This window comes from Brassica rapa, chromosome A05 (genome assembly GCF_000309985.2).
Source record: "Brassica rapa cultivar Chiifu-401-42 chromosome A05, CAAS_Brap_v3.01, whole genome shotgun sequence".
Lineage (NCBI taxonomy): Eukaryota > Viridiplantae > Streptophyta > Magnoliopsida > Brassicales > Brassicaceae > Brassica > Brassica rapa.
Genome location: NC_024799.2, coordinates 9,741,300 through 9,761,743, shown reverse-complemented (window position 1 = coordinate 9,761,743; position 20,444 = coordinate 9,741,300). Strand labels below are relative to the sequence as shown.

Genomic DNA, 20,444 nt, shown 5'->3' with positions numbered 1-20,444 from the left:
TATATCATTAATGTCCATCCTATTTTTTTGTCCACCATTTCTTAAACATCTTGAAATAAGTGATGCTAATTAATAATAAACTTGTTGCTGGAAAAAAAATCAAATTTGTCTAATTATCGCTTAAATATTTTATTAATATGGTCAAAGAAGCTTTTAAGTGATATCATAGTTTAATTTATTAGTTTTTTTGTTAATTTTTAGAGGTTTTTGTATTTAAGATTTTTTTTCCATATTAAGCTTCTATTTCTTTCACAGAATTGATATATATATATATATATATCATAAAAATTACCATCAAATCAGTTTTACTTATTTATTATTTTGTTTTAACGAAAATACACTTTTTAAATAATTTAATTTAAAATAAAATTATATATTAATTTGCTGTATTTTAACAATTTCATTGATTTAATTAATTTGCTTTGGTGGATAACTTAAAAAGTTTTCATATGAATCGGGGAAAGCAAGTTTATGTTGTTATATTATATTTATTTTGTGTATATAGAATCTATATATAATGCTAGTGTAATAAAGAAAGAACATTATTTTTTTGTAACTTCAAAAATATACATTATTACAATTTAAAATGAATCAAAATTGAATAAAATGGTAATTAAATATTTGTAAATCTAATTGTTTAGTTGGATTCTCATGAAAAAAAATCGATTGGTTAAACAAATGTTTCAAAATTTGTTGTGGTATTGTTTTGTCTATAAATTATAAAATTTATTGAATTAATATATTTAATTATTGCATCCTTAAATAATATTTTATTAAGACATTATAAAAATATGTTTTGAGTTGTTTTGTGAAATTGTACAAAAATCTATGTTTTTTCATATTTGTAACTTCAAAAAGATACATTATGATAATTTGAAATTAATCAAAATTGAATAAAATGGTAATTAAATATTTGTTAAATCTAATTATTATTTTTATCTTGTTTAGTTGGATTCTCATGAAAAAAAAATTGATAGGTTAAACAAATGTTTCAAAATTTGTTGTGTTATTGTTTTGTCTATAAATTACAAAATTTATTGAATTAATATATTTAATTATTGCACCCTTAAATAATATTTTATTAAGACATTAGAGAAGTATGTTATGAGTTGTTTTGTCAAAATTTTACAAAAATCTATGTTTTTTCATATTTGTCACGAAAATTTATATGTTAAACTTACTTTTACAAAATTCTTAACTTTGTCACGAAAACAAAAATCTATGTTTTTTCATATTTGTCAACGTTCTCACACTTTCTAAGAATATATTAGCTTAGTCACTTACTTATTTTTTTTTACAAAACAAAGTATCGGAGTCTTGAAAGTTGAATTCATATTATTGTAAATGTACATAAAAATTTGTGATTATATACTTAGTGGTTCTTGTATATGTGTCCAAGAAAGTTTCAATGGCTTAGTGGTAACTGTTGTGATTATATACTTAGTGGTTCTTGTATATGTGTCCAAGAAAGTTTCAATGGCTTAGTGGTAACTGTCCTATATATATATATATATATCATACTAACCCGGGTTCGATTCTCACATTCGCATTGTTTTTTTATTTTTTACGAAAAATAAATGAGATGACATGGCAATTTCGGATTCTCTGATTGGTTGATTTTTCTATCCTATGTGGACACTCTCTCCATGGCTTATATCCCCTTTTAATATAGTATAGATCTCACGCTACAAACGCAAATGAAAAGTTCATACATTTGTGTTACATTCGCTCATAAGCAAACCGTTAATTCTTTTTTTTTCTGACAATATATTTTATATGTATAAAACATTATTAATACATATATGTTTGTTCATACTGCCTTTGAGAAGGGCTGATTGATTTCGCAAAGATGAAGTAGGTAGAATTTGCTCAAAAACCATGGATTTTGATGTTATCCTTCTTCACCAGACCAGCCTAGTTCAAACAAGATTCATAAGATCAGAATTCACCATCTTTTGCTATAATACAAACCTAATGTGGAAAAAAATAACAAAGAGGGAAATTACCTGGACAAGGAAGGTAGAGACGTTCTTCCTCTGATCACCTTGAAGCTGAATAACCTACAATTTATTAAAAAGATTCTCAAGTCATCATGATAAAAATATATCTAAAAGGTTCAATTTTCAAACCTAAATGTTTTTCTTTTAATGTGGGGTCAGATTTGCTCTTGCTACCAAAAGTATTAATCAGAGACTAGCATTCTTGATTACAAACAGCAAATATGCCTAGTAGCCAGATGTAATGAAAAAAAGGTTTTCAAGAAACACACAGACCTGTCCTAGTTCAGAGTCCTGGACGACAGTGCCATTGCAGCAGAATTCTTTCTTGAGGTCTTTGAGGATCTTGGTGTAGCTGTACTCTTTCTTAAGACCCTGGACAGTGGTCAGGCTTTTTCTACCGTTACGCTGCTGAACACGTATGTGCACGTATTCCTTTGTTCCAGCTCCAGCTCCAGCGTCCTCAGCATTTGCATCAGCAAAAGGATCTTTTATAACATTATCACCAAAAAACATGATCAAATAAAATGAGCTTCCCAACAAGAAGAAAGTTACACAGTTATGTTCACAATAATTTCAAGCATAAAAAGGTGTTTAATTCAGGTGAGAATTTACCAAAGGCAGTGGGGACTTGAACTTCAAGATCAGACATGAACCTCTTAGGGAGCAAACGAAACGACAAGAGGAAGCTGAAGCCTGGACAATTAAGACAAGAGATTTCTTTTACATAACATGAAAGTGACAACTGGTGTCATCATCGTTGAAACAGCTGTTTGAGATAATATTTAAAAACAAAAAGTTACAAAAACATTTTCGGCAAAAGAAAAATCTCAATTACGTAAACATACAATTCTAAAAATCAAAATTTATAAAACAGGATATTCCTCGGATCTAAAATAGATTTCGATTTTTGGAGTAAAAAAAAAATCAAGCGGAACTGTTTTGGGGTGAAGCGAAAACACGAAATATTATCCAGATCAGAACTGAGTATTGAAAAAGGAGCAGAACGCAATAATTGAGTAGGAATAAAGAGAGAGAAAGATGATTCACCTGGTTTGATATAAGGGTTTCGATGATTTTGATTGTACGAGGAGGTAAAGAAATGAAAACCCTAAATTCTTCGGATAAAGGCAGCAGCTTCTTGTCTGTCTGGGCGAAGAAGAGAAAATACGAGAGGAAGAGCTACAAAATAGATTTCTGTTTTTTTTTTTTAAATATAATTTTAATAAACAAAAAGCAGAAGAAATAAATAAAAAGTCGGACACGGCATTCGATTCCCTCCCCCACTCATCTAGTTGCGTCTTAAACTTAACTAGAAAATTTTTTTAAAAGAAGTTTTATATTGGGCCGTGATAAAGACCCACCTTGTTTTTGGATTAACAAAGCCCAGCTTATTGAGCGTAGTTGAAGAAGCATTACGATCTGATAAGAGGAGGTTTTTGAATGCAAGGGAATGGGGTTTTCATTCTCTGCACGCACGCTTGACGCTCCTGTGCTCAGTCTTGCATGTCTCCGGTTACAATCCCTTGTTGCTCTGTTCTCAATCTATTCTAAAATCAATGGCTGGTTTAAAAGCTACCTGGCTGAGCTCCTTATCAACCAAGCTTCTTTCTACTTTCATGAATCTGCTCCGAAAGCTCGCGGAAGAAGTACAAGCTCACTCCAAGATTACAACAAACGGAGTAGGCAGAAGTGCCTGGTTCATCTTCATCGAGCTTATCTTCAACTGAAACCGTTTCCAACAACACTAAAGAGAGGGGAGGGGATATAGTGTCTTTTTAATTAAAAGGAAGTTATACAAGTGGTTTTGTACGTTGTGCACACAAAGACTTTCACTTTGTTTCAGTGTTGATGTAAAACAAAAGACACGATATAATCAAACTAAGCCTCCATCTTGAGAAGGTCTTCAATAGAATTCCTATATTCCACCATCAAGACCCTGACCAAAGATTTCAACAAGACAAAAGTGTAAGAAAAAGATCTTGATCAACTAAAGGATGATATGTTGCAACAGGTTTGCTTGCTTGCTTTACCTTCTTTCTTGAAGCAATTGCTCACTTTCTTCTAGATTTCTCTTTTGTCCATCAACAGTCTATTAAACAATACAAACATCGGTAGTAAATTCCCATAAGCCAAACTATATCAAGACCATACACTTTTGTCTCTGATCACTCTTACCATGGTTTTAGATCCTGAAATGGAATTCAAGAGCTGCTGACACTTGTCAAAATGGCTGTTCAATTCAGTCACCTGCTGCATATTCCACAACCAGACAAATTCAACATACACCAAGAACCCTAAGAAATTCACCTAAAGACTTCTGGGTAACAAAACGAACCAGTGCCTCATCTCGCGTTCCAGTTTCAATTGCATCTGTTAATTTCTCGACCAACTGCGAATACCACTGACATTAGATAATGAAAAGGATTACGATGAAATCCATTTCTTACCGGATAGAGATGGAAATGAGAAGCTAATGACTGTTGTTGCTGCGGTGTATGCATCATCGACTGGGACGTATGAACCACCGTCTGCGGGGGCGGAGACGATTGCAACGATGATTGCTGCGGCTGGAGGAGATTAATGACAATGGGCTGACAACACGAAAGTACAAGCCCATCAATTATGGGTGTCGCAGCTCATCAAACAAAGAAAAATATCGTTATGTCACTAAAATATTTAAAGTTGTTGTTGAAGAATGAAGACGACAACATGAACGATAAGTTTATTACTTTTTGAATTAATCATTTCATTTTGTTAAATTTTTATTACTATGCAATAAACTTTATGTTTATGTTTTGTACATTATAACTTTTTCATACTTCTAAAAGAAAAATCTAGTTGTCGATAAGAGAGTCTGCATCCGGCTTGCAATATCCATAGGACATACATATATGCCTATGAGAAAGGGCTGTCAAAATGGCTGGCCTACACGATAGAGTTCAGACTAGTTTTTTTCCTTTTAACCAAAAACTTCGAAATAATGCAACAAGAAATGTAAAAATTGAATATATTGAATATTTTTCGATAAAAAAATCTAGTGTTATGTGTAACAGTGTTTTTTTTGTATCATGTTCGTTCACAATTACAGACGCATGTGGTACAATCGCTTAAGTGAATATCTTTTGAGTAAAAGATATGTGAATAATGTGGTATGTCTACGCATTTTTATAAAAAAATCGTCATCTGGCTTTGTGATCATTGTTGTATATATAGATGACCTGAACATAATTGAAACTCAAAAGAAGGTTGATGATGCTCGAACTCATATGAAAAAGGAGTTCGAAATGAAAGATCTCGGTAAGACAAAGTTTTATCGTGTGCTCCAAATAGAGCATCTCCGAAAAAGAATATTTGTGCATCAATCAAATTATACGAAGAGGTTATTGAAATGCTTTTATATGGATAAAACGACTCATTTGAGTACTCCAATGGTAAATAGATCTTTCAATGTTAAAAGAGAAGTTGTTTTAAAAGATTATGGTAAGATCTTATATAAATAAGTACTTTGAAGATGCTAATGGTAATAAAGCATATGTGAACTTATATATCTTGCAAGTTGTATTTCATTAAATATACTTTTAGACACTAATGTTTTTGTAAGATACAACTCATTTCCTATTCATGAAAATTAGAATAGCGTCGAGAATATATCCGTTCTCTCGAAGTACAGTTGATTTATGGTTGATTTATTATAGAAAACCTGAGTTTGGTATGGTTGGTTTTTGCAGATGCGGGATACTTATCAGATCCTCATAAGGTTCGATTGCAAACCGGCTATGTTTTTACAATTGGTGGAACTGCGATCTCTTGGCGGTCCCATAAACAAACTCTGGTTGCGACATCTTCGAATCATGCATAAACTATTGCGCTTCACGAAGCATGTCGAGAATGTATGTAACTTGGATCAATGAGTCACCACATACAATAATCAAGTGGAATAGTTAACGAGAAAGAGCCGACGAAAATATTTGAAGACAATTCGACGTATGTCGCTCAACTCAAACAAAAATATATCAAGAGTGACATTCCTCCAAGATTTTTCTCGTATATACGGAAGCTCAAGAAAAATAAAAAAGAGTGGACATCTACATTTGCGTGACCTATGAAGAAGAACCTATGTCTGCTATTTTCAGGGGGAGATTACGCCAGTGTACTATTTTTCTTTGTCATGGTTTTTGTTCTAATAAATTTTTCTCTGACTAGGTTTTTAACGAGGTACTACGTAATACAAAATAAACAATTAAAGAAAGGTGTTAGAAAATTAGATGATTATTCATCTTGGACACTTGCCCTTTTTATATATGGGTGATAATATTTATCTTATAGTTTTGTCTTTTTTTCTTAGTCGGTTCATATAAACCGACTTTCATGCCATATATAAAGCTTGTCATAAGACAATAAATAGATGAATAAGAAGGAATCTGATTATCTCTAGCTCTCTCTCTCGTTTGTTCCTCTTTCTCTAATCACAAATTACAAAACATATCTTTATATATAAAGAAGAGATTGTTTCTCTCCTGTAAGGACACGTCGGATGACAGGGTGGAAATAGGAGCTCTATGGTGTAGACACGTCGGATCCGCACCGTTTCATTAAACCTTCGCAGTGGGCTTCGTTACACGCTTCTTCTGCGGCCCATCAACCACAAGCATATACGGAACCCTAATCAATCGATACGTTCTTCTTCGTGTTCTTTGTGCGTCAAGGAGCTGACACGTGTCAAGTGATACGTCCCATTTCATTTTTTTTCTTTTTCGGTCCAATGACGTCTTCTCTCTATCTCTCACACCGTTGACTTCACACCTCCTCTGCAAACCCCATAGAAACGCTTCCTTTCAACTTCACACCATGTAATTACTTTTCTCAATTATGACCTTTATTCCAGGAGCACCACTACGTCTAATTAATTTTGATTCTTCACCTCCTATGTTATTCAGATTTTCTGATCCTATAAATAGATATGAAGACAATAACAATTCCCATTGCTTCATCCATTAAATTGTTTTTTTTTTACCTTAATTCCCATCTGCTGCAGGCGATAGAAATGAAGTGGTGTGCTCGAATCGAGAATAGCAGTAGAGAAGAATCAGAAAGCCAGTGGAGATGCAGAGAAATCCACCATTTTCATTATTTCGGCAAAGATTCACCGGAGATATAACCGTGGAATCCTCAACGTCTCCATTTGTGACTCTCTTAGGTTTTCTTTGAGATAGATGAATCACCGGATAACCATGGATTCTGGCCAGAAGCTTGATGTGATTCATTCTCGGTGCATATGAAGTATAAACGGCAACGAAGCAAAGAGATATGAGCATCTGGGGATTCAAGGGTGAGGTGGATTTCAATTAGTGAAGGGAACATCCGGAGGATGAGACATGGGCCATAGTCATTCCGGAGATAAACGTCTTGCCGTGGTGGAGCGTTAACGTATAGATCTGAAGGAGAGGCCAAGCGAAGCTTTTCTTTAGTCGATAGAATCAAAGTCTTTTGTCTTGGTATATGAGGGGATTGTAAGAGTTGACTAGACTAAATCAGTAGGCCAGATATGGGCTTTTGTCATTACTTAAAATTTTATAAAAGACAAAATCATTATTATACATATCTCATGCAAATAAAAATCTAGATACAAACCATAAAAACATACAAAAAAAATAAAAACATAGATAACAATTAAAGTATATCCCGCTCGTAGGGCGGGCCTACCCTAGTAATACATATAACACACGGATATACAAATACATAAGGATATGGACAATTCTCATAAATAGAGTATTTTTAAGTTTTGGTCATAAAAATAGATCACAAAGAGAAAAATAACCAAAATATTTTATTTAATAGATAAAAATATACTAATACTTTAGATATATAAAAAAAATAAAAAAATTAAAAAACAAAAATTAAAAAAAAAATATATTTAAACTTCAAACTCAAATCTTCACCCCTTAACTTTACCTAAGATTTGGAATAGTAAATCCTAAAGATATAAATGTATATTTATTTTTTTAATGAAACATTTTGATCATTTTGATTCTTAAAATTTATATTTGTGATAAAAAAATTTTTAGTGCTATCATAGAGTATTTCCCTAAAGATATACATCTGAACTAATAGTTCACAACATCTTAAAACTAATCCAGGAAATTTCCTGAGGTTTTTATTTGAAAGAAAAAATTAAAATTAAATTCGTAATGAAAAAATATATAAATCATAATTAAAATGTAAGAAAAGGTTTTGGTGGCAGGACGAATAGAAATAACCATGAGTGAAGAAGGTCCCAAGCTTTTCACGAATAAACCCAAGAAGAAAGGTAAAATGTTCAAACAAACAAAAAAAGCTGTCGCTTTCCTTCTCTCTTTCCAGCTCACTCAACGAATCTTTCACGTTTGGTAATATGATTTGACTTGTTGATCTGATTCACATATTATCGCTCAGCTCAAGCACCTCGAAGCCTACGGTTCCACGATGAGTGGTGACTCTGTTCCTCCTCCTCCTCAGCCTCCGAAAGAATCATTCGCTCGACGGTACAAATATGTCTGGCCTCTTCTCCTCACCGTTAATCTCGCCGCCGGAGGTAATCAAGAGAATCTAGCATTTCTGCTTTGAATTTGAAATAGATCTTTGGTTTTGGACCTTTGGTGATCTGCTTCAGATGATTACGCTCTATGTGTTTGCTGTCTATTGATACACATACTTTGACTCTGAGGTTTAACCAATTTTGCTCATCTTTAACCCGTAACATGATCGATAACCTGTTTGATATCTATATGTACCCTACTAGGACTGCTGAGGTTACAATCTTTGCATTATATAGTGGCAAATGCCTTGACAGAGACTTTCATTACACACTTTATTGCTGCTTCTTCTTGGTCTTATTGCTTTTTGCAGGGTACCTTTTCTTGAGGCCTAAGAAAAAGGATATCGATTCTTTAAGTGAAGAGATTGCTGCTAAATCAGATTCAGCCGCTGCGGCTTCTGTTACCATGGCAAAGCCTGCGCCTTCTGCAGTGGTTGCAGAGCCTGTTGTGATCAAGGCACGTGAGCCAATACCGGAGAAGCAACAACGTGAGCTCTTCAAATGGATCTTGGAGGAGAAAAGAAAAGTGAAACCGAGAAATGCGGAAGAGAAGAAGAGGATTGATCAAGAAAAAGCCATTCTGAAACAGTTCATTGGATCCAAAACCATTCCTACTCTCTGATTGTATTTTCAGTTTCTGTGTTTGATTTGGTTTCAGTTTTTATTCTTGTGTATATCAATCATCATATATTTTGCTTTTGGAAACAAAAACATAATACTTTGAATGTTGAAAACATTAACTTTGCAATCTTAGATTTTGAAAATTTTAAAATATTATCTAATCTTTTAAAATAGAAGTCATGACTTCTTTCATGTGTGATATTTTAAATGGACAATCCCCTTGAAAGTTGCTTACATTATTTTTATTTTATTTTTTCATAATCAAATCCTAACAACATACAGTAGAACATCTATAAATTAATAATATTGAGACTCTAAAAATTTAGTAATTTATAGAGATATTAACTTATAAAAGTTTCATTTTTTTAGATTTTTTTTCTATTTTTATTAATAAAATAAGAAAATATTTGATTTTACCGTATATAAATTATTTAAATTTTAGAAATTTGACTTTCATATTATTTTATTATCTTATTTGGTGTATATTTTTATCTTTATAGAACTGTTATGTGGTTTTCGATATAATTTTACTAAATATTATCAAAATATATTACAATATTAAGAAAAATGGAAGTATTTTCATTGTGAATATAAAATCAATAATTTAATGTTTAGTTTGTACTTATATAAAAGATTTTGTTAGAAAGATTCATTTCTATTCAAATTAAAAGAAAATATTTTATCCAACTTAATGTATTTGTTTCTATTAGAAACTTAGTGTATTATTTAAATATGATATTTACTACAAATTTATTTTGAAGTACAATGTATTATAGCTTCTCTTTTAAGAAAATTATGTTTTAAGGTATCTCAAAAAAATTTCTTCTCTACTATATAGGTCCAATTTAATTTGTTTTCATATAAATTTAAAATTTAAAACAAAAATATGTAAAGTAGTATTGTTACATAATAATGTTTTCAAAATAATTTTTATTACAAAAATACAAAATTTATAGTAATAATATATAAGCCACGTAAACATAACTATTATAGAGTTATATATATATATATATATATATATATATATATATATATATATATATATATATATATATATATATATATATATATATCACTTACATTAAGTTATTGGTAAATTTTGTTATATAAACTAAAATATTTTAGTATATAAATAAAAAAAACAGCACGGTTGTGCGGATCAAGATGTAGTCTAATCTATTAATTTAGAGTTCTACTTGTTATCTACTTAAAAAGTCATCATTTAAGTTTTGGACTCATTCAAAAAATGCACTAATATCAAACTAGCCTACCTTGTTATTATTATGAAAAAATTATTCTGAAAGATATTTTCTCAATTTACAATTACATCAAGAGGCACAATACACTTGACACATACTTTTCTATTGTTAAATGACCTTATCACCCTTGAACTAAAACATACTTTACTTTTTCATTCATCTTCTCCTCTAACTCCCGACATATTCATCCTCTCTCCTAACTAAATTAAACTTTCTCAAATGTTCAAACCCTAAACAAAATCAAGAAAGGATCGATGGGTGTGATGAGACCAAAGCTTATAATGAAATCAATTTGTTCATGTGGTTATGGCTGGTCCGTCATCTCCTTCATCCAAGTCATCTCAATCTCTCAAATTAAAAGAGAATTCAAATTCAAAAAAAACCCAGAAAACAGAGAGTGAGACAACTCCAGAGAATGATAATTACCCGATCTATTTCATATCCCTTATCATTGTCGTGAATGAAGTGGAACTTCCGGCAAGAAAACTGCCGGAGAAGACAAGAGAGTCGGCGAAGACAAAACGAGTCAGCTCCTCCTCCTCGCCCGCCAGTAAGCCACACCATGGATTCCGAGCTTATCATCGGCGGGAATGAGCTCGGTGAAGCTGCGGTTGTTCGAGTTCCTCGCCGTGCCAGCTCATCTTGTGAAGCTGCGGGGATTCGAGCTCGGTGAAGCTGCGGTAGTTGGATCTCGTCATAGATGAACTCACCATGCTCAGATGTGGTGGTTCGAGCTCCTTGTCGTGCTCACCTGCGGTGGTTTGAGCTCCTCTTCATGCTTAGGCCCCACCACGAGATATGTCGTCCAAGTCGTCTCCTCGCTCATCTCAGCGAAGTCTTGTTCATCATCTCGGTGAAGCTGCGGTGGTTCGCTCTTGGAGTCACCATTGAAGAAAGCTCGATTGCATCTGCAATCAAGAATCATGGATTTTCATATTTGGTCCTTGACTAAGTTTATTCTTGTAGTCGCCCTCAACTAAGTTTGTTTTGGATAAAAAACCTTAAACTAAGTATTTAACAGAAAACCTTACAAACTAACTTTATTTAATGAATTAAATCTTAGTAGATCATAATTATCATTACTAGCGGTAAGATATAATATTTATTATATTGTTGTTGGTTTAACACCTCATTCATAACTTTTTCCAAACCAGTCAAAGTTTGTTTTGTTTGTGACAAAGAAACATATTCCGGTTGGTTTTGTTTGGTGACTCAATTTGTCCATGAAATTATTTCTATGAGATGTTGATTATGCACTATTTTTGTTTGAAATTAAAGCTTAGAAATGATTCTTCAAATTCATTCCTCCAATTCCTCTGTAGAATAGTAGACAATGATTTTCTCCAAAATGTGTTCATACTTTCAATTGTTTTAGTGAAACAATTTTTTCACATTTTTATGAAATTCAAGAAATGCTTAACTTCAGAAAATTTAATTCAATTTGAATGGTGACTTTTAAATAAAATACTGAATTACATTAGTCTTTTTTCCTCTAAACATACCATTTGGGTTGGACCCTTAATCTATACCAATTTGTTGCTAGATACATGCAATACCAAAGATTATTAACATTTGAGATTTAGACTTATAAAATTAACTAGATTTTAACCCGTGCTTTAAAAGCGTGGATATTTTTTACCATTTTAATAAAATTTATTTAAATTTATAATATTATTAGAAAACAAATAATTTTAAAGCTGTTCTATTTGTGTTTTAAAAAAGTTGTTATATTATAATATTTGATTTTTAAGTAGTATTTTCATATCCGACCCATAAACGTGTATAATCCAATTTAAATTTAACTAAGAAATTAATTAAAATCTTATAAAACATGGTAAAAATCCAAAACGCAAAAAAATTGTATAAAATTCAAAAATCTATGATTCGCTGAAAACCAAAAAATATTATAATAACTTTTTGATATTTTTATTAAATAATTCATAATTTTTAATATTTTATAAAATTGAAAAAACTTGTGAAAATTTAGACTTTAATGAAATTTGTATCATGTCATTTGAAGAAAACGAAGCCATGGTAATAGAAATTTTTTTTATTGATATGACAATATTAGTTTCTTTTCGGTTACAAATAAATTGTGATAAGTTTGTATTATATTTATTTTAGATCTAAACTTATTTTCATGATAAGTTTTACAGTATTTTTGAACACTCAAAACTGGCATATCATTACTATGTCGACATAGTTAATAATTTTTTTAAATTTCATGTATATATTCATATTTGATCGTTAAATAAAATTATGCATTAAAAATGATATTCAAATTAAATGGAAAGTATAATTTAAATAAATTATTACCATTCACAAAATATGGAAAAAATTAATTACCATAAATGCAGGGAATATTCTATTGTTAATATAAATAAGTAATATATCTAAACTATTAAAACATGATTTTGTATTTAACCCTGAGTTTTCTTCAATAATTACAATAGGATGTCATTGCTTTTAATTCTAGCTTACCACCGAAATGACTACATTTGTATCCAAAGTTTGTAAAACGTACCACAACAAATCGATCTATTATATAACATCGTTCTTCGAATAGGCCATTTATACAGCAGCAGGCCATAAAGAATATAGTAAAACACTAAAACTAATCTAATAACCAATTATATCTCGGTTTTAATTATTATCTACACAATCCAATTAATCTATTAACAGCACAATTAAATATTTCTATATACCGATTGGTTTTGAAACACATACACAATTTGGGGGGGGGGGGGGGGGGGGGGGGTTTAAGCCTTCCTCCCTGGATACAAAGAGACAACTAGTCAACAAAGCTTCATGTAAACCTAACTAGACACTGGTGAAAATTTCTGAAAAGAGATAAACCGAACTAGAGCCAAGAACTCACCCTCACTTTCTCCGGTCCCGTTCGCGACGGTGGCTTACTTGATCGAATTGAAGTTCGGGATGCAAGGGACGAAATCACTGATCCAGGTTTCACAGAGGCTTAGGGGATAGAGAAGCATGTATGAGCAAGAGCCGGGAGAGTACTGAGATTCGTCCGCCATGTATACTAATGAAGGTGACGAAGTCAAAACCAGAAAGGGTGTCTCAGGCTTCTGCCGCTTACAAGAGCTCTCAAGCGGAGGAGCAAAAAAACATTATTTTTCACGAATGTTATTTTTTTTTCCAATTATTTTCAAATAACACCTCTAGAGATGTTATTCTATAGAAATTGTTTTCAACTAAAAACTGGTGTAAACTCTCCTCAAATCCTTTTTACAATTTTTCCTTTCAAATTGTTGTTTAACATTGAATAACAGTGGATTTGGTATAATTTTTACAAATGATCCTACTATATAAAAGAGACTAAATTCAAGGATTTTGGGACTATCCACCTCATCCAAAATATTCTGTCCAAAAAAAATTAAAAATATATGTCATTTAGAAGATAATCAACTAACATAAGACTTTTGATATTTCTAGAAATTTCAAATTTGTAATTGTTAATTTATTAATAGAATCATATATCTATATTGAATTATGTTCTATTTTTAATCGTTAGACTTCAAGGGTAAATAAATTATTAATTTATAATATATATAGTATATAACTTTATATTGTAGTTATAAATAAAGAGAAAATAACCGGATATGATGAAGAAGCTCATGTAAAATTATGTAATTAAAATGGTAAAATAGTGAGTATGATGAGGTGAATCTAAAAAAATTTGTTGTACAAATTATGGTGCTTTTTTCGTCCACTATAATGATTTAAAATAAAATATATATTCACATAAATAAGTCAATATTTATTGTTTTTTTTTGTAAGATGTTAAGATTATCATTTTCTGAAAGGTTACACTGTTGTTTTTAAACAACTTATTACAGCAAGGAAACAAAAACAACCAACAACAACTCAAGGTAAAAAAAGCCTTAAGGAAGTCTTATACAAGAAAGATAAAAAGAAGTAGAGAAGAGGAGAAAGAAGGACTTGCCGGGTAAGAGAGGAGACGGTCACGCATCATACGGTCGAGAGAGGCAAGGATGGCTGATGAAGGTGAGGAGACAGCTGTGAACACACGAGCATTACGCTCTTTCCACAGCAGGTAGATGGCTGACTGAAAGTAGAGCTTGATGACTGGAGTAGCATGCGCATCTGCGTTGACGCGAGGTTGATTGATCCAGGCTGCAACAGAGTGTAGATCAACCGGAGGAGAAATCCAAACTTCAGCAGCAAAAGGCTCCTATATCAAGCGAGAGAAAGAGCACTCAAAGAAGAGATGATGGTGAGTCTCTATTTCCAGATTACAAAGGACACACGTTCCTGAGACATTTAACCCCCAACGCCTCAAGCGATCCTTGGTTGGCAGTCTTCTCTGCAAAGCCAGCCATGATATAAACGCATTACGTGGAATATGTTCCTTGAACCAAATAGTCTTGTGCCAATATTTGTTGTTGATAGTGTTTATATTCTTTTCTGACATTAGTATCCATATTTTTTAGTAAACTGATCCAAAGAGATTAGTTTGTGGAGCTAACCAAACGAGGATTATAGTGTTTTCTTTGGAAAAAGTAATAGGTTGAATGATAGATGGCATGCATGTTTTTTCACATGGAAATCTGCACATATATTAAAATTGTAAGATTTGAATCATAGAGAAAATATAGTGTATATGACTGAAGTTGGGCCATTCCGAAACTAAAGATGGCTAAAATTCTTCTTTGTCAAAATGCATAGATGTGAATCTTATATGAATAGAGTTTTCCATTGTTTATAGCAGTGTAATAAACTTCGTGTGTAAAGGAGAAAAAATGTTATATAAGTGAAAACAAAAATTATGATTTTTTTTCTTGTGCCTATAGGCTCTTCGTAATTTGAAGAAGAAAGAACATATTGTGTGAAAATCTTTGGCTCGGTCAAATTTTATCCAGTTGTTTATAAAACTGTTATTATCTGATTCATGTAATTTTTCAGTGTAGATTTAAAAGCCCAAAAAACCCATATATACTGACTTTTTTGATATTTATTCTGTGATTTGAATTTAAAATGAGATAAAACTTTCGATAAGTTATGTAAACTTAGAACAAATATTTAGCTTTATAAAGCATTTACATGTTTCAAACTTATAATATATACATATATAATGTTTAAAATTATGCATACAAAACCTGTGTAAAATGTGTCTGAATATGTTTCTCTTCTTTAATGTGTTAATCGTACTATATATAACATTATTTTAAAATTTCAAAAAGTTTATGTCACACACAAAAAACCATCAATAAAAAATATAATTCTCCATCTACAACAAGAAAAAAAATTATAAACATATAAATTTAAATTAAGAAAAACTAACATTGAAAAAACAAGAAGTTAATGTAAAAAAAACTGATAAATAATATTATAAATAAAATAAATTTATAAGATACAATCCGCGCGAAGCGCGGAAAAAATCTCTAGTTAGTTGAATAACAGGAGATTTTAAGTGACATTTAATAACTCTGCAGAAATTTCATATTGAATAACAGATGATTTGATTTTTTTTTTTAAATCATTAGTTGAATAACAGAGGATTTTAACCAAATCCCATAATCTCCTAAAACACCTAGTTCAATACATCCCCCTTGGTTTAGATTATTTTTCAATTTACTTTTGTCAACATAATCAAATCCATGATTTCCATGAACACTCTTTTGTATTAATTATATCCAAAACATATTGAAAATTCTAAATTGGTTAGTTAATATACAAAGATATATTTTTTTTCCACCAAATCTAAACTAATAAATTTGTATCCCAATTAAATCACGTAACATTTAAAAAATCCTTACATATTTTTAATCAATTATTTATTCTACTAAAAGTAAAATTGAAGTACAAAATAATACTTATCTATTTTAAGTTGTTATTTAATTTTTACAGATTTTAATTTCCTTTTAAATAATTATAACCATTTCACTGATGATATTTTCTAATTTATTCGAGAGCATTTATTATAAAGTATAAAACATAATTTACTTCTTCTAAAGTGTTTTATCACTTTTCTAATTATATCATTAATTATATTTACTATCATAATTTAACATCATTTATTTTTATATGTTAGCAATAAAAATTCAAACCGATTAACAAAGAATTTTTATTTGTTACATAATCAATACATGTACATTCAAGTACTCAGTCGAGTACAAATCAGTTTTTTTTAGATATCAGTTTTTTGGTTTTAAAATTAAACTTCATTAGGATATTACAAGTTTCAATCGAAATTCAAGTTGAATCTTTCTAGTTCCAGATAAGTTTGTAAGAATTTAAAAATAAAATATTCAAATAATATAATATTTAGAAATGTCATTAAACAAATTAAAAAAATCTAAATAAGAAAAGCCCGTGCACGAGTCAAACTCTAGTATATATTAAAATTATATGTAAATAACATGATATTGTAAATAACTTGAAAACCCAAAGACAAAATTTTATCAGGGATTATGTTTTAATATTATAGATTCACAAAATATAGAAATTATTAATTACCATAAATGTAGGGAATATTCTATTGTTAATTTAAATAAGTAATATACATATATATAAAAATTAAATGTCAATGACATAACATTTGGTATGAATGATGACCAATGAATGATGAGGAATAATACATTTTCTAACGTTTCTTAAAAAATTACAATTCATAAAGAATAATTTTTCCTTCTCATTTTCTCTCATTCATTTTTTTGTAGAGAAGTAAAGAACAAAATTATTTTTTGTTAAATTTGAAAAAGAACAATCATTCATTTTTATTTCTGCTATTTTATTCCTTTACGTTTTTTTTCCTATATGTTCATCACGAGTCTAACCCATTGTAAATAATTTGAAAATCCAAGATTCTGTGTTAATAATAGTATAGATTTATCTATTAAATTCTACACTTTAATCTACACTAAATTAACGTTTAAATACAAAATCCACCAATTTTTATATGCATATTTAATTTTTTTTTAATTTACCAATCCTATGTTCACTAATTAATATGATTTAAGAAAGATATTCTTGGTTCTCCATAGGAGGAACGTGGCAAAGTACGCGCAAGTTCAGAAACAAAGCTCATTCGAACCGATTAGAAGCCCAATAAAGAAAAAAATATACTGAAGATTTTCAATCCGTCGTCATTAGATATTAGAACGCAGCCAAGAACCTATGTCGTGAGAGAGAGAGAGAGCGAGAGAGAGAGCGACTTCAAAATCAAGACCACAAAAGGAAGGTAGAAGACGATATCCGCAGCAGATAAGGTTTCTTATGCTTTTCGCAATTTCTTTCTGTACTTTAATCCTCTTTGAATCTTGCGATCAAATCCAATTCGAAATTGATCCTATCTAGGTCTTAGGTTTACCATTTTGATCAAATGCAATTCGAAATAGATTCCATAGGTTTAGGTTTTTGATGTTATACAATCTAAATTCCCTTCATATTTGAGAAAATATGCATGATTCTGGTTCACCAACTCTCCACATTGATGTAATCGCTCTTGGCTTCTTATGTTTTGTTTTTTGTTTTTTGGGTAGTTGAGAATGTCTGGAAGTTATCATGATCCACGTGGGTTCTCTCCCGAGAGACTGTTGGAAGATCTTCATATACAGACTCTTGAAATCCAAAGGCTTTTTAATGATAATCACAGACTAGCTGAGCACCGCGTGCTTCTTGAGCGAGAACTCGCCTCTGCCAAGGAAGAGCTTCACCGGATGAACCTGATCATTTGTGATCTCCGTGCTCAACATGATCTGCAATCGAGGGAGTTCGGTGAGATAAGGGAGGCAGATGCTCGTGCTACAGAGTCTGACAAAGAAGAGGCTGCACTGTTGCGCGGTGAAGTTCAGAAGCTAAATGACATTAAGCGTGAACTTAGTGGAGATGTTGAGATTCTTAGGAAAGATTTGCTCAAATTGCAATCAGATAACAAGCAGATTCCAGGTTTGAGAGCTGAGGTTCAAGACTTGAAGAAAGAGCTTATGCACGCTAGGTATAAGATTCAACCTTTTTGTTATTACTCATTCTATTAGTTGTACACTTTAATGCCTGAACTTCTGGGTTTCGGTTGTACTTTTGCTTTTGGAATAGAGGTGCTATTGACTATGAGAAGAAGGAAAAGTTTGAGCTTATGGAGCAGTGGCAAGCTATGGAACATAACATGGTTTCAATGGCACGTGATGTTGAAAGGCTAAGAGCACAACTTGCTGCTGTTGATAGTAGGCCATGGGGATATGGTATGAACCTCCTACATCTTTCCTTGAAGCAATTGGTATTTTCATCAAGTCGCTAACTCCTTTCTTGTGATATGTTATGTGTCCAGGTGGATCATATGAGATGAATTTCAACAATATGAATGGCAGTTTCCGTGGTTCTTATGGAGAACACGATAGTTTTCTGGTACTCACTCATCTTTATGGACTTGTACTATTACATGCCTGTATTTACGTTTCTTGTCTCTTATGAATCTTCGGAACAGATGTCGTCCGAGAGAAGAGTGAACCTTCTGTCCCAGCCAAGAAACACTGGAAACCAAACCGCATCCAACCGAATTGAGGCAGCAGGGACACTCGAGTGCACACGCAGTGTGGGGCAGCCGCAGGATGGTGCGAATGGCCAAACACATGTTGCCGTGGGAGACACTGCGGCAGTGAGTGCAGCCGTCTTGCATGGACTCAAGGAGCTGTTTGGGCCGTTGCTGCAACAGAGCTCGGCAGGGGGACTGGCCTCTCGAGCCACAGCGGTTCTGCAAGTACAAGGATGTGCCGGTCAGGAAAGGCCTTCTCCACTTGCGCCAGCAACCGGGCCGCTACCCTCATACTGGGACGCATTGAGACGAATGAGGGACTTGGGTACTGAGACCTTCGGTGGTGGTACTGACAGGTTAGCCACAGAGGACTGGTGGCAAGTGCTGGAAAGGAACTTTGAGTCCAGCATGTGTCCAGTGGAATACCGAAAGGAATTAGCAGCCCATTACTTGAGGGAAGAAGCTCATATCTGGTGGGAAAATGTGGTTCAAGGAACCCCCGAAGGGTATGTGCTCAACTGGTACGACTTTAAGGATGAATTCGCCAGGAGATACTTTCCGGAGGAAGCCATAGATCAGATGGATAAAGACTTCGCAGAGCTGCGTCAGGGAACTAGAACTGTGAGGGAGTACGAGCAGGAGTTCCATCGTTTGAGAAAGTTTGTAAGCAGGTACGTTGATGAGAGGGAACATATAGAAAAGTTCCTGAGGGGCTTGCGGGTTGACATTAAGAACAGATGCCAAGTGCGGAGGTATGTGAGCATGGTCGATCTGGTGGAGACTGCAGTCCTGATGGAGAGAAACATTGACGTGGAGGTTCAGCAAGCTAGAGCATCCCAAGCGCCAAAGGGAACTCTGAAACGGACATGGGACGACCAGGCGGCAGACTCAGGAACGGAGCAGACATCCATGTCCGGACAGCGTGGGCGGGTACACGTTCGACCATGCAAAACTAAGGGATGTTTTGGATGTGGTCGTATGGGGCATATTAAGCGGAATTGCCCGGAGATACTTGGAGTCTCAGCTCACGTAGAGAGCAAAAAACTTTGATGATTACTTAACTCGAGAGAGCCAAGCTTTCTGTGAGTTAAATAGTAATGAACTGAAAACTTTGTGTTGATAGATTTTACCAAAAAAAAAAAAAAAACTTTGTGTTGATAGACTTGCTAAGATTTTGGCATTTTTTGTTGATAAACTTGCGAAGATTTTGGCATCTAGACGGTGAGAATTCAAATAACGTTGAATGGTGTCAGACTTGGCAGTCACATCCATACAAAACTCTTGCTTTTTTGATATATTGGTGGTTACATCAACTTTTGTTAGGAAGAAAAGATGGTACGTTCTTTTATTTTTTGAGCAACGAAAAGATGGTACATTGATCTTACCTATTATACATATTACTATAACTTTATATGAACCTTAAATCCTTAATAATTAACGTTACTACATTACATGGCTTGATAAATATTTTACCA

The 20,444-nt window shown here is 32.5% G+C and overlaps 4 protein-coding genes and 2 long non-coding RNA genes across 7 annotated transcripts; 3 read left to right on the top strand and 3 right to left on the bottom strand.

Moving 5' to 3' along the window:
* Positions 1–1,677: 1,677 nt before the first annotated feature.
* On the bottom strand, positions 1,678–3,299 carry LOC103832754 (protein translation factor SUI1 homolog 2). Its single transcript, XM_009108832.2, has 5 exons — positions 3,048–3,299; positions 2,613–2,693; positions 2,274–2,485; positions 2,007–2,060; positions 1,678–1,914 (listed from the first exon to the last, which is right to left on the bottom strand). The coding sequence occupies exons 2-5, from the start codon at positions 2,647–2,649 to the stop codon at positions 1,870–1,872; spliced, it is 348 nt and encodes a 115-aa protein (XP_009107080.1). The 5' UTR covers positions 2,650–2,693; positions 3,048–3,299; the 3' UTR covers positions 1,678–1,869.
* Positions 3,300–3,753: 454 nt separating this feature from the next.
* Positions 3,754–4,723, bottom strand: LOC103832755 (mediator of RNA polymerase II transcription subunit 9). 2 transcript variants are annotated; one of them, XM_009108833.3, is made up of 5 exons: positions 4,448–4,723; positions 4,336–4,389; positions 4,176–4,250; positions 4,031–4,089; positions 3,754–3,936 (listed from the first exon to the last, which is right to left on the bottom strand). In XM_009108833.3, the coding sequence occupies exons 1-5, from the start codon at positions 4,502–4,504 to the stop codon at positions 3,879–3,881; spliced, it is 303 nt and encodes a 100-aa protein (XP_009107081.1). In that variant the 5' UTR covers positions 4,505–4,723; the 3' UTR covers positions 3,754–3,878. The 2 variants fall into 2 exon arrangements, with proteins under 2 accessions (XP_009107081.1, XP_009107082.1); XM_009108834.3 differs by having other exon boundaries at positions 4,176–4,247.
* A 283-nt stretch (positions 4,724–5,006) lies between these two features.
* On the top strand, positions 5,007–7,909 carry LOC117133945. The gene is made up of 2 exons (XR_004458020.1): positions 5,007–6,850; positions 7,036–7,909. It is a non-coding gene; the product is annotated as an uncharacterized LOC117133945 (long non-coding RNA).
* A 405-nt stretch (positions 7,910–8,314) lies between these two features.
* Positions 8,315–9,348, top strand: LOC103832756. The gene is made up of 2 exons (XM_018653443.2): positions 8,315–8,571; positions 8,886–9,348. Exons 1-2 carry the CDS (start codon positions 8,463–8,465, stop codon positions 9,194–9,196), a joined length of 420 nt encoding a protein of 139 aa, XP_018508959.1. The 5' UTR covers positions 8,315–8,462; the 3' UTR covers positions 9,197–9,348.
* A 577-nt stretch (positions 9,349–9,925) lies between these two features.
* Positions 9,926–13,973, bottom strand: LOC117133947. Its single transcript, XR_004458022.1, has 2 exons — positions 13,333–13,973; positions 9,926–13,227 (listed from the first exon to the last, which is right to left on the bottom strand). It is a non-coding gene; the product is annotated as an uncharacterized LOC117133947 (long non-coding RNA).
* Positions 13,974–17,265: 3,292 nt separating this feature from the next.
* LOC103832757 lies at positions 17,266–20,240 on the top strand. The gene is made up of 5 exons (XM_009108837.3): positions 17,266–17,707; positions 17,981–18,435; positions 18,534–18,679; positions 18,766–18,842; positions 18,922–20,240. Exons 2-5 carry the CDS (start codon positions 17,987–17,989, stop codon positions 20,017–20,019), a joined length of 1,770 nt encoding a protein of 589 aa, XP_009107085.1. The 5' UTR covers positions 17,266–17,707; positions 17,981–17,986; the 3' UTR covers positions 20,020–20,240.
* Positions 20,241–20,444: the final 204 nt, after the last annotated feature.

What these genes read in the sequence shown, in the direction of transcription:
- LOC103832756 (XM_018653443.2), top strand. Translation starts at nt 8,463, where the DNA reads ATGAGTGGTGACTCTGTTCCTCCTCCTCCTCAGCCTCCGAAAGAATCA. An exon ending in CGTTAATCTCGCCGCCGGAG is followed by an intron (nt 8,572 to 8,885) that starts GTAATCAAGAGA and finishes TGCTTTTTGCAG; the next exon opens with GGTACCTTTTCTTGAGGCCT.
- LOC103832754 (XM_009108832.2), bottom strand. Translation starts at nt 2,649, where the DNA reads ATGTCTGATCTTGAAGTTCAAGTCCCCACTGCCTTTG. An exon ending in TCAAGTCCCCACTGCCTTTG is followed by an intron (nt 2,486 to 2,612) that starts GTAAATTCTCAC and finishes ATGTTATAAAAG; the next exon opens with ATCCTTTTGCTGATGCAAAT. An exon ending in TCTCTACCTTCCTTGTCCAG is followed by an intron (nt 1,915 to 2,006) that starts GTAATTTCCCTC and finishes TGTTTGAACTAG; the next exon opens with GCTGGTCTGGTGAAGAAGGA.
- LOC103832757 (XM_009108837.3), top strand. Translation starts at nt 17,987, where the DNA reads ATGTCTGGAAGTTATCATGATCCACGTGGGTTCTCTCCCGAGAGACTG. An exon ending in AAAGAGCTTATGCACGCTAG is followed by an intron (nt 18,436 to 18,533) that starts GTATAAGATTCA and finishes CTTTTGGAATAG; the next exon opens with AGGTGCTATTGACTATGAGA. An exon ending in TAGTAGGCCATGGGGATATG is followed by an intron (nt 18,680 to 18,765) that starts GTATGAACCTCC and finishes TTATGTGTCCAG; the next exon opens with GTGGATCATATGAGATGAAT.
- LOC103832755 (XM_009108833.3), bottom strand. Translation starts at nt 4,504, where the DNA reads ATGATGCATACACCGCAGCAACAACAGTCATTAGCTTCTCATTTCCAT. An exon ending in CTCATTTCCATCTCTATCCG is followed by an intron (nt 4,390 to 4,447) that starts GTAAGAAATGGA and finishes TGGTATTCGCAG; the next exon opens with TTGGTCGAGAAATTAACAGA. An exon ending in TTTCAGGATCTAAAACCATG is followed by an intron (nt 4,090 to 4,175) that starts GTAAGAGTGATC and finishes ATTGTTTAATAG; the next exon opens with ACTGTTGATGGACAAAAGAG.